Raw genomic sequence first — 14,583 nt, forward strand, 5'->3', positions numbered from 1 at the left:
ACGAGAATAGAGTAGAGCAGCACTTTATTCACAGTTCTAGTCTTTCTTACTCTGTGTAAAATTGGTTTCCATTGAAACTTCGAGCTAATCAAAAGACACAAAGACTCAGGTGCAGTTTATATTCAGTCTGTTCAGATCAGAGATTTTTCTTTTCTTTTTTTCTTTTTCAGTTCATTCAGGTTTACTGGAGGTAAGCCCTTGTTTGCAGAAACACCTGCCCAGCAACAAACACCAGTGAAATGTGTCTTGTGTATATTTGTCAGTAAGGGTCAGCACACCCTGGCAAACAACTATCTTAAGATGATTTGAAATTCTGTTACAGCACATATGGTTTTGGTCTTAGCCTGTTCCCAGACTTTGTTCTTGCTGACCAGTGTACGCACTCCCTGACTGTGAGCCAATCTAATTATAGCAATAATAATGGCTCTGTGTCAAACAGGCTCCTGACTGGCTGTCTAACACTGTGGTTTTACACAAAGCACTAGCATCTTAGACTTCCTGGGTTCTTAATCTAGGATAAATATGTTAAACTAAGTTTAACAACGTGTTATCCTGTCAGTCAGTGTTTGTGTGTATTTGAGTCTTCAGAGTCTAATTCTTATTAATGTCATGACAAATCCATTATATACACGAGTGGGAAAGACTTAAATTAATAGACATTTTGTAAACCAACTAACAGTAACAAAAACAGAAAAATAGTACTTGCAGATAAATATAGTATACCAGCCTCTGGCAAGTCAGTGAAATGTTACTTTAACAGGCTGGATGAGCAACATCTGATCCCCATCAAATAAATAACAATGTAAAATCTCTCTAGTTTCCACCTCAGCAAACACTTTGGCAGCCACTCAGGCTCTTTTGCTGAATCATTCCAATTTCTACAGCTGGTAATGGATTTAAAAAACAGATAGTTCTTATAGAAACCATTTCTTCAATCCAGTGAGTGTCCAAGCAGCTTGGGCAACTGATGTGTTAGTATATCGACTGTCCTGGCAATTCATACTGTAGTTCACTTATTTTGAGTCTCAGGTGCAGCATTGTAGTACTAATGATGGTGATGCCTTTATGTTTCTCATCAAACTTTCAATGGCAATGCTACACAGGGTACACAATACTACAATGTCCTTTACAATCTAATATGCAATATTATACTACAGCCCTGCTATGAATATGGTATTTCTGATGCTTGCAGTATTCATTTATTTTGAGACCTGTAAATTTCACTTCAGTAATTTGTTGTGACATTTTAGAGAAGTATTGAACTGAACTGCATTATTTGGAGGTAAATCAACACTTTTCTGACACAATGTTGACAAAAACTTAAAAACAAAACCTCATTGACGTTAGGTGCATTTCTTTCAGAGCTATTGTCTTAGATTGTTTTAGACTATGTAAGTGCTGAAGATTCCATGTTAACCTGTATATATTCTGTATATATTCACGTCTTCCATCAGTGTACCTCAGGCATGGTGCTGTGTTCCTGTTAAATGGGGCTAACATTGTGAACTCTCAGTTTTCAGGCTCCATGGACAGCATGATAAAAGTGCAGTCATTAGCTTTGTGACCCTGCTCTGCTCCTCATCAGTCGCACAGAAAACAATCCACTGCCAGCCTGGCACAGCACACCAGACAACTACACACTACATATCAGTCGATAGTAAATACAACTACATACTACTGCTCAGTAGGAGGACGCTGATGTATTTGATATGTTTGAGATACTCTGCATTGTGGTAGCTTAATAATTGATATATAGGGTATGGAAGTATACATATTTGTGAGCACCATGTAGATGCGATTCCCTCCCATTGCACTAGTCACTTTACATGTATATGTAGTCTCTGTACTCTGTTTTGGTGCCGTTACATTTAAAAAAAACTGTGTTCTTGAGGGATTTGGTAGGTTGACACAACTCCATCAGAAATCATTGTTGTGCATATCAAATACTGCAGAGCAACAAATGTAAGAAGCTAACTGTGATAACAACAAGCTGAAACTGTGCACTTTAGTCATATTTGTCACAATAATGACTGTAACATGCCGAGCATATGGATGGGCAACAGAGATGTGGTGAGGGAGTTGCCTTCAGGGGATGAGTGTTTGGTGCTCAAAACACATTTTTTTGGTGGAGTATTCTTCTAAAAGTCTAATACTGGTTTTTCCACATCGACTTAAAATGTTTACAATTCAACCACACACACACACACGCACGCACGCACGCACGCACGCACGCACGCACGCACACACGCACACACGCACACAGTGCCAGACTGTTCAATTAGCGTTATATGCCTGGTATCACAGACGGCTTTATGTGTGTGCGTCTATCAGCACTTGTGCCTCTATCTATGTCTGTTTGGACCTCAGCTTACAGTATGTTTGTCTGAGAGAGCAAGAGCTTCAGTAATCTCCAATATCCATACCTAACAGGCTTAAAGTGTAATGCTCTGAGCTACAAAAAGACCAATATACTGTATGACAGAGTATGGACTTGATCCCAAGAAATAGGATTTTCTAAGAGAGGAATCTTCAACCTTTACTGTATAGCAGCAAAATAAATCTCTGAGTAATTTGATACACTTTTAAGCTTAGGGGGAGACTAACACCACATGAAAAAGCACTGGAGGCTTGAGGATTAAATTTATTGCACTCATTCACACACAAGCAATCACGCACACACACTTACACACCCGTACATAAAATAACCCTTACTGATTCATAATTTAGCACACGCGTTATTCATGATGCATGAGAGCAGTAAAAAAAAAAAAAAAACAAACAAACAAAAAAAAAAACACTCCAAGACAGTGATGGGGGTGCTGTTACTATAGCAACGGCATCTAACACATCATTGACTGCAAATGTCTGTGTCACATGCAATTCAATATTACAGCTCTGTGATTATCATTGCAAAGCCTGTTTTAAATAACTTGCTCCCTGTGTCTTTTGGGATTTGTAGACATTATGTATTTTCGAGAGTCCACTCAAACACACTCACAAACATATTTCCTTTAACTGAAGTTTGTTTCTGTTTGTCCAGTTTATGTAGGGGGTTATTGACCTAATGAGAGATGTTTTTTTATAATGGTAAAAGAAAGCAGATAAAGTACAATCAGAAAAAAAGACAAAGAAAGAGATACAAAAGTGCCTGTCTGCATTCCAGCATAAAGCTCGCCTTTACCTGGACCCATGTCCTCTGCTGACACAGCACGCACATACCAGTATGGTTCCCCTATTATGTGGGCTATCGCTACATTCAAACCATTAAAATGAGACAGGGTGGGACAAATTATTGTGATGGAATGCTTCTTACAAAGAACTTGTGAAATCAGCCTCCACTAACTGCCCATGTAACCTGATCAGTCATTTTCTGTTGCTGTAGTTTGTGTCATTCATACAACAAACAGTAATCATGGTGTTGGTCAAAATGGATCTTTGAACTATATTTCCAGGTAAAAAGGCATATACGATTTGCTGTGTTACGACAGAACTGGCCACAAACTTTAAATAAGAAGTGCGGTTAATTCAAAGCTGGCAAACAAACAAATCGCTGCACTGCAAACTAAATGTTGCTCCACAAACCTCCTTTCTCCATGGGTATCTAAATGAGAACAGTGTCAGAGAGCTACCTGCATAGCCCCACTGTGACAGTAACCTGCACGAGTCATTTTAGCAGTAGTGTGCTGTGTCTAACCTCTGTGGCCCGGCTCCTCGTAGCTCTCTCTGAACGCAGCAGCATGGTGTCTCCTGAGTAATCCTGTTCAGAAGCACTGGGATAATATGTTCTAGCTTTGTGGGAAATCTAGATTTCCTCTTGATGAAGTACAGTTTGGGCAGGCGGGAGAGTGTGAGCTAACTCTGAAAGGGTTGGCTAAAGGCTGGAACAAAGCCACAGCCTCTTTCCCACTCATCAACACACTCACAAACATGCAGAGCACAGGCCTATTGTATGCGGACCCCCAAACACATTCAGCTGTACACTCAACCACTTCCGCCCACCCCCTGGCTACACTGGCAGCATGGCTTACTTGTTAATGCAAAAACAAGAAGGCATAGGCATAAAACAGGAGCACACAATAGCAAGATCTCTACGAAAGGCAGACCATTCAAAGGTGTTCTTGCCCTCCACTCCCGTAGGCTTGAAAATGTGGCTTGAATTGCTGGCACTTACAATGGATTACAATTAAGAGACACTATAACATGAAAGCCATCTGGCATACCTGCTTTTTAAGGTAGGTAATGTTGTGTGAGGACTATGATAGAGAGATGTGTTTAGTCATACATTCATGCAGCTATAAGTGTTTGGAAAATACTGAGCACAGATGGACAGTAGAGAAGTTGGACAGTTTCTTTGGACATTATCATACATTTTTCCACCATGTCACTATTTATAATCCATTGTAACCACCCGTGGTGTAAGCTAACTGTGTTTAGATGAAAACTAAAAATGTTCACAGCTGCTGTTTACCTCTGCAGGGGGTGATTTTCCACAGAGTAATAATTAATAAGTCAGTGTGAAGCTTAAGTTACAATAAATTCTGTTATATAATATATAATAATATGACAACAGGGCTGTATTGTTGTTTGTATGCATTACTATGTTTTTTTGTGTATTTGTGTTTGTAAGCAGGGTGGTCAGGGAGAATGAGGGGAATGCATGCTGTCATCAGAATCAAACAGTCCAGAGAAAGAAAGAGCTGAATCAGGTCCACTCATGTGCTTTCAGACAGACACACAAACTGACAACAGGACACAAGCAGACGGACAGTAAGGGGGGCAGAGCCAGAGGATGAAACACAACTAAACAGACTGGAGGTAAACTGGAGCTCAGTCTAATAAAATGAATGTCAAATACAACTGAAAATATAGCAAAAACTATCCTCCCCTACATTTGAGCCTTGGCTGCAAACTGACCTGCAGGCCACAGAGAGAGAACAGAATAGGACAGCCAGTAGGCTGCAGGCTGAGACAGGGGGTATGTGGGTAGTATTTTTATTCAGCCAGATGATTATTAGAACTCTATTGTACTTTATGCCTCTAGCATCCTATTCTGCAGTTATCTATTCATACTGCCTGACCTAGAATGATGGAGTCTCATGCTAGTGGGAAGCTGTACAGTATGGAGCACGAGCTATACCATATTTTATTTTCTTATTGTGAAATGAACTCGGGCAATGAGGCGTAACATCATCAAGCCCAAACAGCAAATCCAGTTCCACTTCACTTAAATGGATGGGTGGATGAAATCAGCAGTGTCTACAATGTCCCTACCACACACATAAACAGAAAAAAACAGACGGATACAATTTTTGCAGATAGAAAGTGAAGCTTGGTGAAGCATTTTGTTGGGTTTACATTATCTGCAAACAGGAAAAAAATAAGATATATTTTCCGAAGTGTACATGTGGGGCTGTGATGTGCATGGCTGTCATCTACCATAGAAATGTCTGTACAGTATGAGGCATGATACACAGAGTTGTAGATGTCAGAGAGCGACGGCTGAAAGCCGTTCCCCAAACAGGGAAATTGCATGATTTAACCAACTTCTTCTTGTCTTGTTGTCTATTGTCACTAAACCATTTCCTTTTGCAGTAGCCTGTTATGGCTCTTCTAAGATTAGAACACTATGTTTTAATCAAATATGTTTTCTTTAACTTTATCTGATTCCAGCTAATTTCTGGATGTCACCCATTTGGACATGTCAATGCAAGACTTAAGTGAAACTTTCTGACTGTTTTTGTCATCAAACTGCTCAAATGCAAAACACAAAATAAACTGATTTAAAGTTGAAAGTAAAGGGGGTGTGAACAATGTATTCCTCCGTATTTTCTCCTGAGATTACTTAGTACTTAACTTGAATCACAAAAACAGATCCCAAAAGAATTAACATCAGCAGTACCTAAAAGCAGAGACCAGCACAGAGCTTACTGGGGTGTATTATGAATGTCCTGGAGCTATAGTTTCTACATGGCCTGGTTTCAGAGCATACTGAACAAAACAGAATCAATTCATTCTTTCTCATCGTGCTAATCGCAGTCACTCTCTCTCTCTCTCATGCACAAATACATCACAAACTACTCAGTTTAAGGGGAAAATTTAAGAGTTGTGGTGAAAGTGTAACAACTTAGATTATAATGATTCAATTTCTCAAAGAACACATGTGCAGCAGCAGCATACAGAAGACACTGCGGGTAATTAGGCATCTGAAATGTTAAATAAGACTGTCACCCACAACAAAATAACACCAATCACACTGTGTAGTTTTAATGGCTGTTACTCACAATAGCTGAATTTATAAGTAGGACATGGTGCTATACTCCAAACAGTGGGTTTTCATACAACATCAATTCCATAGATACTGAATCAATAATTGACCTAATGAACAGTTGGAATATGTTTATGTGGGTCTGGCTGCCGAGTTGTGCGGTAGCTCAGGTCACGTCGCCCGCGGGGCGTCCTGTTGACAGCTGCCAGCTGCTGAGCCCTCACCGACTAAGACTGCCAGCTCTGAGACTCTCCAGGGAGGTTCACAGAAGATACTGTATGTGGTAGTTACTTAGCTTAACAAGTTTACCCACTGTGCCCCGGCCGATACTGTGCGCTGTCTTTGCAGCTTTGTGTCTCTCTGTCACAAACGCACACGCAGTGAAGCCATCTCCATCAGAGAGCATAAATAGCAGGTTATGACAGCAATGTGAGACAAGCAGAGCATTGTGATAACAGAGAGTAAAGACCACAAGGCAAGTTCTGTCCTGGAGAGACCCATTGGCAGAACATTAGGCACACATTGTCATGTGCATGCATAAACACATTTTCATACACGCGTGCGCCCACACACGCTTGCATACATGAATGTTTGCAACATAAAGAGACATGCACACCCAAAAATTGTTTTCCTTTGCTTACTCGGAGATCTAAAAGGAAAACACAACCACTAACACTTGCCACAGTTTGACACAAACATCAACACATCCTCTGACATATCAAGTGCACACGCACATACACACACAAACAGACACACTGATCCAAGCCCACTGTTAGTAACTGAACCAGTGCAGAGAAAAACATTAGCATTCTGTCAGGGTTTCAGACAAGACTGCACCAGCTCTTCACACAGCCAACATGCAGCAGAGCATAACAACAGAACGAAAGCCAGAGAGAGAAAGAGGGAGAGAGCAATAGAGGATAGACAGGTAGACAGGGATGGGTTGGGGAGTGTTTGTGAATAACTGGGAGTAGGAAGATTAAAAAACAGAGAGAGAGAGAGGAACAAAAAGATGCATTTACACCAGGGATAATGGTAAAATCAAATTAAAAAGATGATGAGAGCAATTGGGGTACCTTACTATTGAGTCTGGCCTTCCTGGCTTCTTTAGTTTTTCTTTCCCTTTTCTCGGCTGCTTGTCTTCTGCCCAGAGCGGAGCCCATCTTATACACACACACAAACACACACACACACACGGACGCACTCCCTGTCACACACGCACTCCCGTGGGTCAGCTAAAATCCCAATTCCAAAACATCCTCCACATGGCCATACACAGTCCCCCTCCTCCTCGTCTCCTCTCCTTTTGTTCTCTCTCTCCTTCGCTATCTGCTCCTGTCAAAGTAGCACATGCAGAGTCACATGGCCACTCATACTAACACTCACCCGAGCACAGGCGCACACATTGACTCCTGTGCATGCACACACAGACGGAGAGATGGTAAGGGGTGATTTTGCAGGATGCTGGCGAGAACGGAGGGAGGGTGGGGAGAGGGAGAGAGAGTGAGAGAGAGAGAGAGAAGAGGGAGGGAAAATAGAGGGAGGAGAAAAAAACTTTAAGACAGAGGACGGGAAAACTGAAAGAGAGGTAGTGTGGGACAGATGTAGAAGCAAAGATAGATAATATAGATAGAATAAGATATGGATATCCAAAGTGAGAGGAGATAAAGCAAAGAATGGGAAGGGTGGAAATCCCTAATAGATAGCGTAGGGAGCTGGCGTAATCTCTGTTATTACAGCAATGTGCTAAACCAAGTGTTACATCACAGTTGGTGCTTTATGTCTATTGACTAATGGTCATGATCTTGTATGTTAGTGTTCTTGAAGATATTGTTACGTTTAAATCCACAAATTGCTTGTAAATAGCCCCATGACTGTACACATGTGCATGCACGAGGTACAAACACAAAACTAAAAACACAGACACATACAGTGTCTCAAATTGGAAACAGCACAATCAATTTCAGCTGAGCCCCCTCTACATCTCGGATTTTTTATTTTTTATTTTTTTAAATCCCAAGTTCCATGTCTGTGTTTGTTTGAGTGTGTGTGTGTGTGTGTGTGTGTGTGTGTGTGTGTGTGTGTGTGTGTGTGTGTGTGTGTTCTTGTTCTACCCAGATATGTCTCTTCTTTTTTCAAAGTACAACATTTCTCTTCCGTTTAGGGGATTATCCATAAGGGGAGCTTTGTGCGTGAGGGATTCCCCATTGGAAATATCCTCTCATCCTGTGCCATGCAGCGTGTGTGTGTATGTGTGTGCATGTTTCTGTGCGTGTGTATTATGCAGAAATTGCACATTTAATTTAATGTTGGCTGCAGCGGCAATAACGCTGCAGTGATAGGGGGGTTTAGGCACTGTACGAATGCTTTCTGTGGGATCTGGCATCTCAGGACAATATCACACCTACCATGAACTACATCCTCTGTGTAGTTTCATTGTAAACTGAAAATAATGCAGGATTTCTCATTCATAAATACAATAAGCTGCTAACAACAATACAAAGCTTCAGTGTAGGAGGAATAGCATTACTCTGCAATACGTTTTACGGGGGAGCCTTTTGTGAATTATGCTTTCCCACACATGCACACTAACAAAAATGTGGCATAACGTGATGCATTGGTTTAGCTTGTGAATCATAGACAAGACCAATCACTTTCATACAAAGAGCAAGCACATTGTATATTTTGATATAGCGTGCAATTCCTCAACTGGTTCATTATATTAGCACATATAAAATGCCCTCATTCTGGTAGTGTGCTTTGTGGAATCCGTGACCACATTACCAAATAGTGCGTTACTAAATGCTCTCCACCACTATATATATATACCTCTATTCTAGTTTCCTCCAACTAACCCCCTCCCTAGCCATCTCTATGCCTAGGGCTTCCTTTCATAATTATATGTACAGTAATACCTACATTTCTATCCTTCTATCCATCCATCCCACCATCCAATCTCGCATGCTTACTTTCTAAATATCGTTTTCTAAACATTATCCCATCATTTTTAAACTGCCTGTGATCTGAGTTCCTTAAAAGGTGTGTGGGACAGTAGTGTGTTGGATTAAGAAGTATAACTGTGATATTGTAATACCAAGAAGAAAGTTTGTCTCTCCTATGGGAAAATGTAAGGGTTTAATCAAGTTTTAGATGTTTAACGGTCAAAGAGTGAGTTTGAGTCCTGCAGGACTACTAATTCAAGGGATTGGACAGTTTCTATCACTAGAAGCCTTTTGTCACACTGCAAGAAAGCTGCCCATTCTGCAGCTTTGTCTATCGCATGGCTGAACTTTTTTTCCGTGAAAGTGTACTATGTAAATTTTCTATTCTGCCATCCAGTGTGGTTATCCGGGACAGTTTTGGGGTGAGAAGGTCTGATTGGGTCAAGTGAAGAGGGAAAAAAAAGAATGGGAAAATCCTATCAATTATGACCTCATTTTAAACTCTAGCCTGCGGCTAATGAGCTCCATACTAGCAAAGTAGGTTAATGCTTGACCTCTCCCTAGCAGGGCAGCACAATAAATTGTGATAATCGGGAGTGCCAGGGCAGCAAGAGTCACCAATAACAGGATTTCCCTCTGCACCCCTGGACATCATTATGCAACAAAAGCAAATTTACCATTCAGAAAAGAGAGAGCGAAATGTCAATGACCCATTACTTTGGAACATCACTTGCTTAATGCTAATCTTCGCCAATGCAAGCACAAGAGAATATCTGGTTTTTATTGCCACCGCCTAGACAGACCTGTTAAAGGCCTTTAACATTCATGACTGAATAATTAGAATACTACAACCACCGCTATGAAAAATTCATATACTTTTTACCTAAAGTCAGAGTTCAAAAAGTATTATACAGATGGAAATTTTCATACATCTCCACATATAGCATACATGTTCCAACCACTATCTAACCTTGATGTAGCTGTGGAACTGAACAGGGTCATGAGCTGCATTCCTCCTACATTAATCTTACAAAGGAAGCAGTGGCTGTAATAGCTTATTACAGCCAGATTGTATAGTCATTGCAATTAGACCTTTCCAATCACGCATAATTTAGACCTGTCCAAAATATTTTATACACATCTAAACACCAACATTTTATAAAAACCTGGATATTGTCCACAATATCTTATAATGACTGTCTCGGTGTTCAGACACATACACATCAGTAACAAGAATCAGGAAAACAAAAATCTACTATGACTGCTCCTTGAGCCAATTACCACCATCACTCTCTCCAATAACACAGCTGTTCTGGATTACACATTGCTAAAAAGAAATAAAAGACATATCATATCTAACAAATTCACACATTCAGGTCTCCACTCAGTGAGATAATGTTAGTGGCTGGGAGAATCACACTCTTTTTTACGCATTTGAGAATTTTACAAGTTTCCTTTCTACCGACCTGCAAGGCAGACCAATCACAACAAATTCTCTCTTTAGCGGTGATTTATTTTGCGAAATTACAACCTAAATTGCAGCTGAGCAGGAACTGATCTTGGCTGAGAATTGGTTGAGTACCACTCATATACTTTGCCATAGCGATGTCACACAGCAGACAGCAGTTCCTCATGCCACACTAGTTAGAAAAGAGGCAATATTTGAGAGCGTGACTCATCCTTCTTATGACTGCTTTTCTGCATCTCTCTTTCATTCACTATTTCTCACTTTCTTTCTCCTTGACACTCTCAGTAGAGGTACACAGCAGAAAACACTCACTGCCCATTAATATACAGCAGATGGACAAAATAGCAGAAAACCCTACAATGAGCTCAAAGTTCCCAATTTTTCTAGGAAACCATTTTCAGTGACATTATAAATGTCCTGCACATTGACACTTTCCCTCTGTTGAAGTCCTTGAGCAGCCACGGATCCCCAAAAACTCAGAAGAAATCTTAGGAGGCCATTTTGGCCTGTACTTTCCAAGTGTTCAACTACTGTAAATGTGGAAAAGTCTCTCACAAGGAACAAAGGCCCTGTTAGATGCCACATTCCTGCATAAACAAATGCCAAGCTGCAGGAAATATAGTTACAATCTCCCCGTTCCTTAGTTACAGAATTAATTAATGGTCAGAAGTGTTTCTGCAGAACGTTATGATGTCCCAGTGAAGTTGACCGTCGACCATTTGGAGATATTTGAAAATTTCATCACTTCATTTTATCCTATGAGGGATTTTTTCTTAAATTGCGTATGAATTTATGAGTTATGGTGAAAAATGTGTTCTGTGAGGTCACAGTGACCTTGACCTTTGACCACAAAAATTCTTTAAGTCCAAGTGAATGTTTGTGCCGAATATGAAGAAATACCCTAAAGGCGTTCACGAGAATGGGACATGGACGGGACAGACAACCCAAAAGCAAAACGCCTCTGGCCCTGGCTGTCGCCGGCACGGAGGCAGAATGATAAAGGTGAAAACAACTGTCGGATGCATAAATAATCAAAACTGCCGTTCTATGATTTGTACCCAGCAGCACCTCCCTACTGTTCTCTCTCTCGCTAACACAAAAAACACACAATTGACACTGTTAATTTTCCCCTGTGTATATCTCCTACCGTCTGATAGAGTTTGATGCAAATGCATTCAATTCTCTCTGCTGTCTGTTCCACTCATTACACCCACATATGCACACACACATACACACAAACGTGCAGACCGAAACACACCTACACATCTGCATCTACTTACTGACATCTCCTGGTACTTCAGAGCTGCCATTCTACACCTGTCCACCAGTCGTCCCCACTGAGTTTGTGCTTTGATTAGTCACCTGCTCACACACCGGTTCCCCATTACTTCATTAGTCATAGTGTATACAGCAGCCAACACACACTGCCGGATTGTCTAGGCTGCTCAGTAGCCTGAAGCTGTGTCCCAATTCAGGGGTTGCATCCTTCAGAGGCTGCATTCAAAGACAGACTGTGTCTCAGCAGCGCTAGGCTGTCCCATTTCGAAGGCTTTCTCAAATGCGGCATTCTTTTCCTGGGTAACTACGGGGTGGATTCCTTGTGGCCCAACCTATCTCAAGATTCACTGTGAATCTGTGCGCCGGTAATCAAAATAATATGGCCGCAAACAATGGCGACAGAGAGCTCGAGGATTATACTGAAGTTATTTTTTTTTATTATAGTCACAGTGAGGGAGATAGAGAGAGAGGAGGGGAATGACATGCACCAAAGAGCCACAGGCAAGACTCGAACCCGGGCCACTGCAATAAGGACTAAGCCCAAATGGTATGCGCTCTACCAGCTGAGCCACTGAGGCACCGCAAGGATTACACCTTTAAATTTAAGTATTGGGTTTCAGCTCAGCTGAACAGCTAACAGTACAACTGTTAAAAAACTTCAAGTTGTTGTAGATGTCGCTAGAAGACAGGAGTAGAACATTGTGACGCCACAGTAAGAGTGGGCACAGCTGCTGCAAAGCGGAAATCCTCCGTAGGTCAGACCGTCTCATTTCGGTTTGGTCTTCACAGTCTGTGACAGCTACGAAGGCAATGTCTTCTCAGACAACGTCCTCCAAAGGATGCGGCCCCTGAATTGGGACACAGAGTGCCAGTATTTGTCTTCTTCTGCTTCTCTGTATCTGTGTTTGTGACCACCTGCCTGCCCTTCGCCACCATCTGCCAGCATTAGTTCTTTGATTCTGTGGACCAGTTTGGACTGCCTTTTTGTGCTGCCTATAACCCTGCCTATCCCCCATAACAGACTGATTTTACATATTAGGCCAACAAGGAAGAAACATACATTTCTACCTGATGAGTCTTTTGGCAGAAGCAAATATGCAAGATTGGTAAAAAAAAATAGGATTGGGTGACATGACAGGAAATAAGTGAAACCAATACGACTTAAATCTCCTCCTGTTAATACTAATAGCGGCTCTTAGGGCTCTGCATGGTACTTTCAATTACACATGGGTGAATCAAATAACAATGAATAAGTTAATAAAGTTATATATAATATATTTCATATGTGTCATTCACTCAGTTTAGAAGGTTGCACAAAGAAAAAGCTCTTCAGATGTCAGGATGACAGAGGGCACAGGTGTTTGGTCCTACCTTTGTGTGGAGCTTAGACAGCTGCTTTTCATCCAGGTGAGTTTGTGTGTAGACACGTCTTTTATAGCGGAACTGAAACACAACAAGAACAAACATCAGCGGCAAGGCAGTTTAGTTATTTTTCCTTTCGTTTTGTTTGTGTCTTGATCACTAGACAACAGTGTTAATTATCAAAGTCACACAGTATCAACTATATCAAATCATTTTTAAATAAAATATTGTCTCCTATGAGAGAGAAAACAACACAGAGCGGAGAGACAGAAACAGCAACTTGACTCATTTAATAACCAAGCAATGACATTAGGGAACTGAATATCTCCACATCTACAGCTGTCATCTTTTTCCATTGTTTCTGCTTGTCATCTTTTCCACATATTACATCTTCTTTGAAAATCTACCTACATGCTCCTTGGTGCTGTTTCCTTTCCCCTTGTTTGCCTTGGTGTGGAAAGGGCATTAATAGTATAAAAGAAATGGACAGGAAACAGCTGAGGAGGGGCTGGCTGGATGAGAGGGTGGGGGGATTTTTACATGGTATTATAAGGTGGACAATCTGACCGGAGTAGACAGATGAGGGGCTTCTAACTCTTGTCGTTCCATTCTCTCATTCCCTCTCTCTTTTTCCTCATTGTTTATTTGCTGTTTTGACTGTCCATAAGACCATAGTGTCTTAAATTACTCATGGTAAGTTCTCTGTTAACTGTGAAATATGTGTTTATTAAGTTTATTTTTCAAAATAAAATATGGGAGACTGTATGAGTGAAGTGCTATTGACATTGACAGACATGAGAGTGCATAGTGTATATGTGAGCATAATCTAGCCATTGCTTTGCACGCCTAGGTAGAGGAGGGAGTCAATAATGACCGTATGTACAGAAATGACTTTGCTATTAACAATTAAGAATTTTCCGTCGAAAAGTTCCAGGAACAGATGGTGTTCCAATAGTTTTAGACAACATTTTGGTTCAGTATAAATCCTGTTTTGATAGAAGTAAATTCTCCCACAAAGAATATAGCAACTGTGATAAGCCTTCTGATTTCGGACCATATTAGTTTAATTAACGACGACAAAAAAAAAATTACTAAAACCATAAATAACAGATAGGGACAAATCTTACTAAATATTATCCATCACACTCTAATCAGATTTATACACGTAATTCATAAATATAACACTAGAACATGTCTATCCTTAATAATTTGCAGGTCAAGACGATCTCTTTCTCCTCTCCACCACTCCACTGCTGTGCCAGTTATGA

The 14,583-nt window shown here is 40.8% G+C and overlaps 1 protein-coding gene across 2 annotated transcripts in view; it reads right to left on the reverse strand.

The window, feature by feature from the left end:
- shank3a (SH3 and multiple ankyrin repeat domains 3a) overlaps window positions 1-14,583 on the reverse strand; it is a 170,001-nt gene that overhangs the window by 96,846 nt on the left and 58,572 nt on the right. For both annotated transcript variants that reach the window (XM_087173063.1, XM_023402819.2), the window contains exon 4: window positions 13,325-13,396. In XM_087173063.1, coding sequence (XP_087029189.1) covers window positions 13,325-13,396 — 72 coding nt within the window. The remainder of the gene's footprint in view (window positions 1-13,324; window positions 13,397-14,583) is intronic.

The sequence above is a fragment of the Seriola lalandi genome, unplaced genomic scaffold, assembly GCF_002814215.2.
Source record: "Seriola lalandi dorsalis isolate HSWRI2012SDOR001 ecotype SW California unplaced genomic scaffold, Sedor1 jcf7180002054029, whole genome shotgun sequence".
NCBI classification, from domain to species: domain Eukaryota; kingdom Metazoa; phylum Chordata; class Actinopteri; order Carangiformes; family Carangidae; genus Seriola; species Seriola lalandi.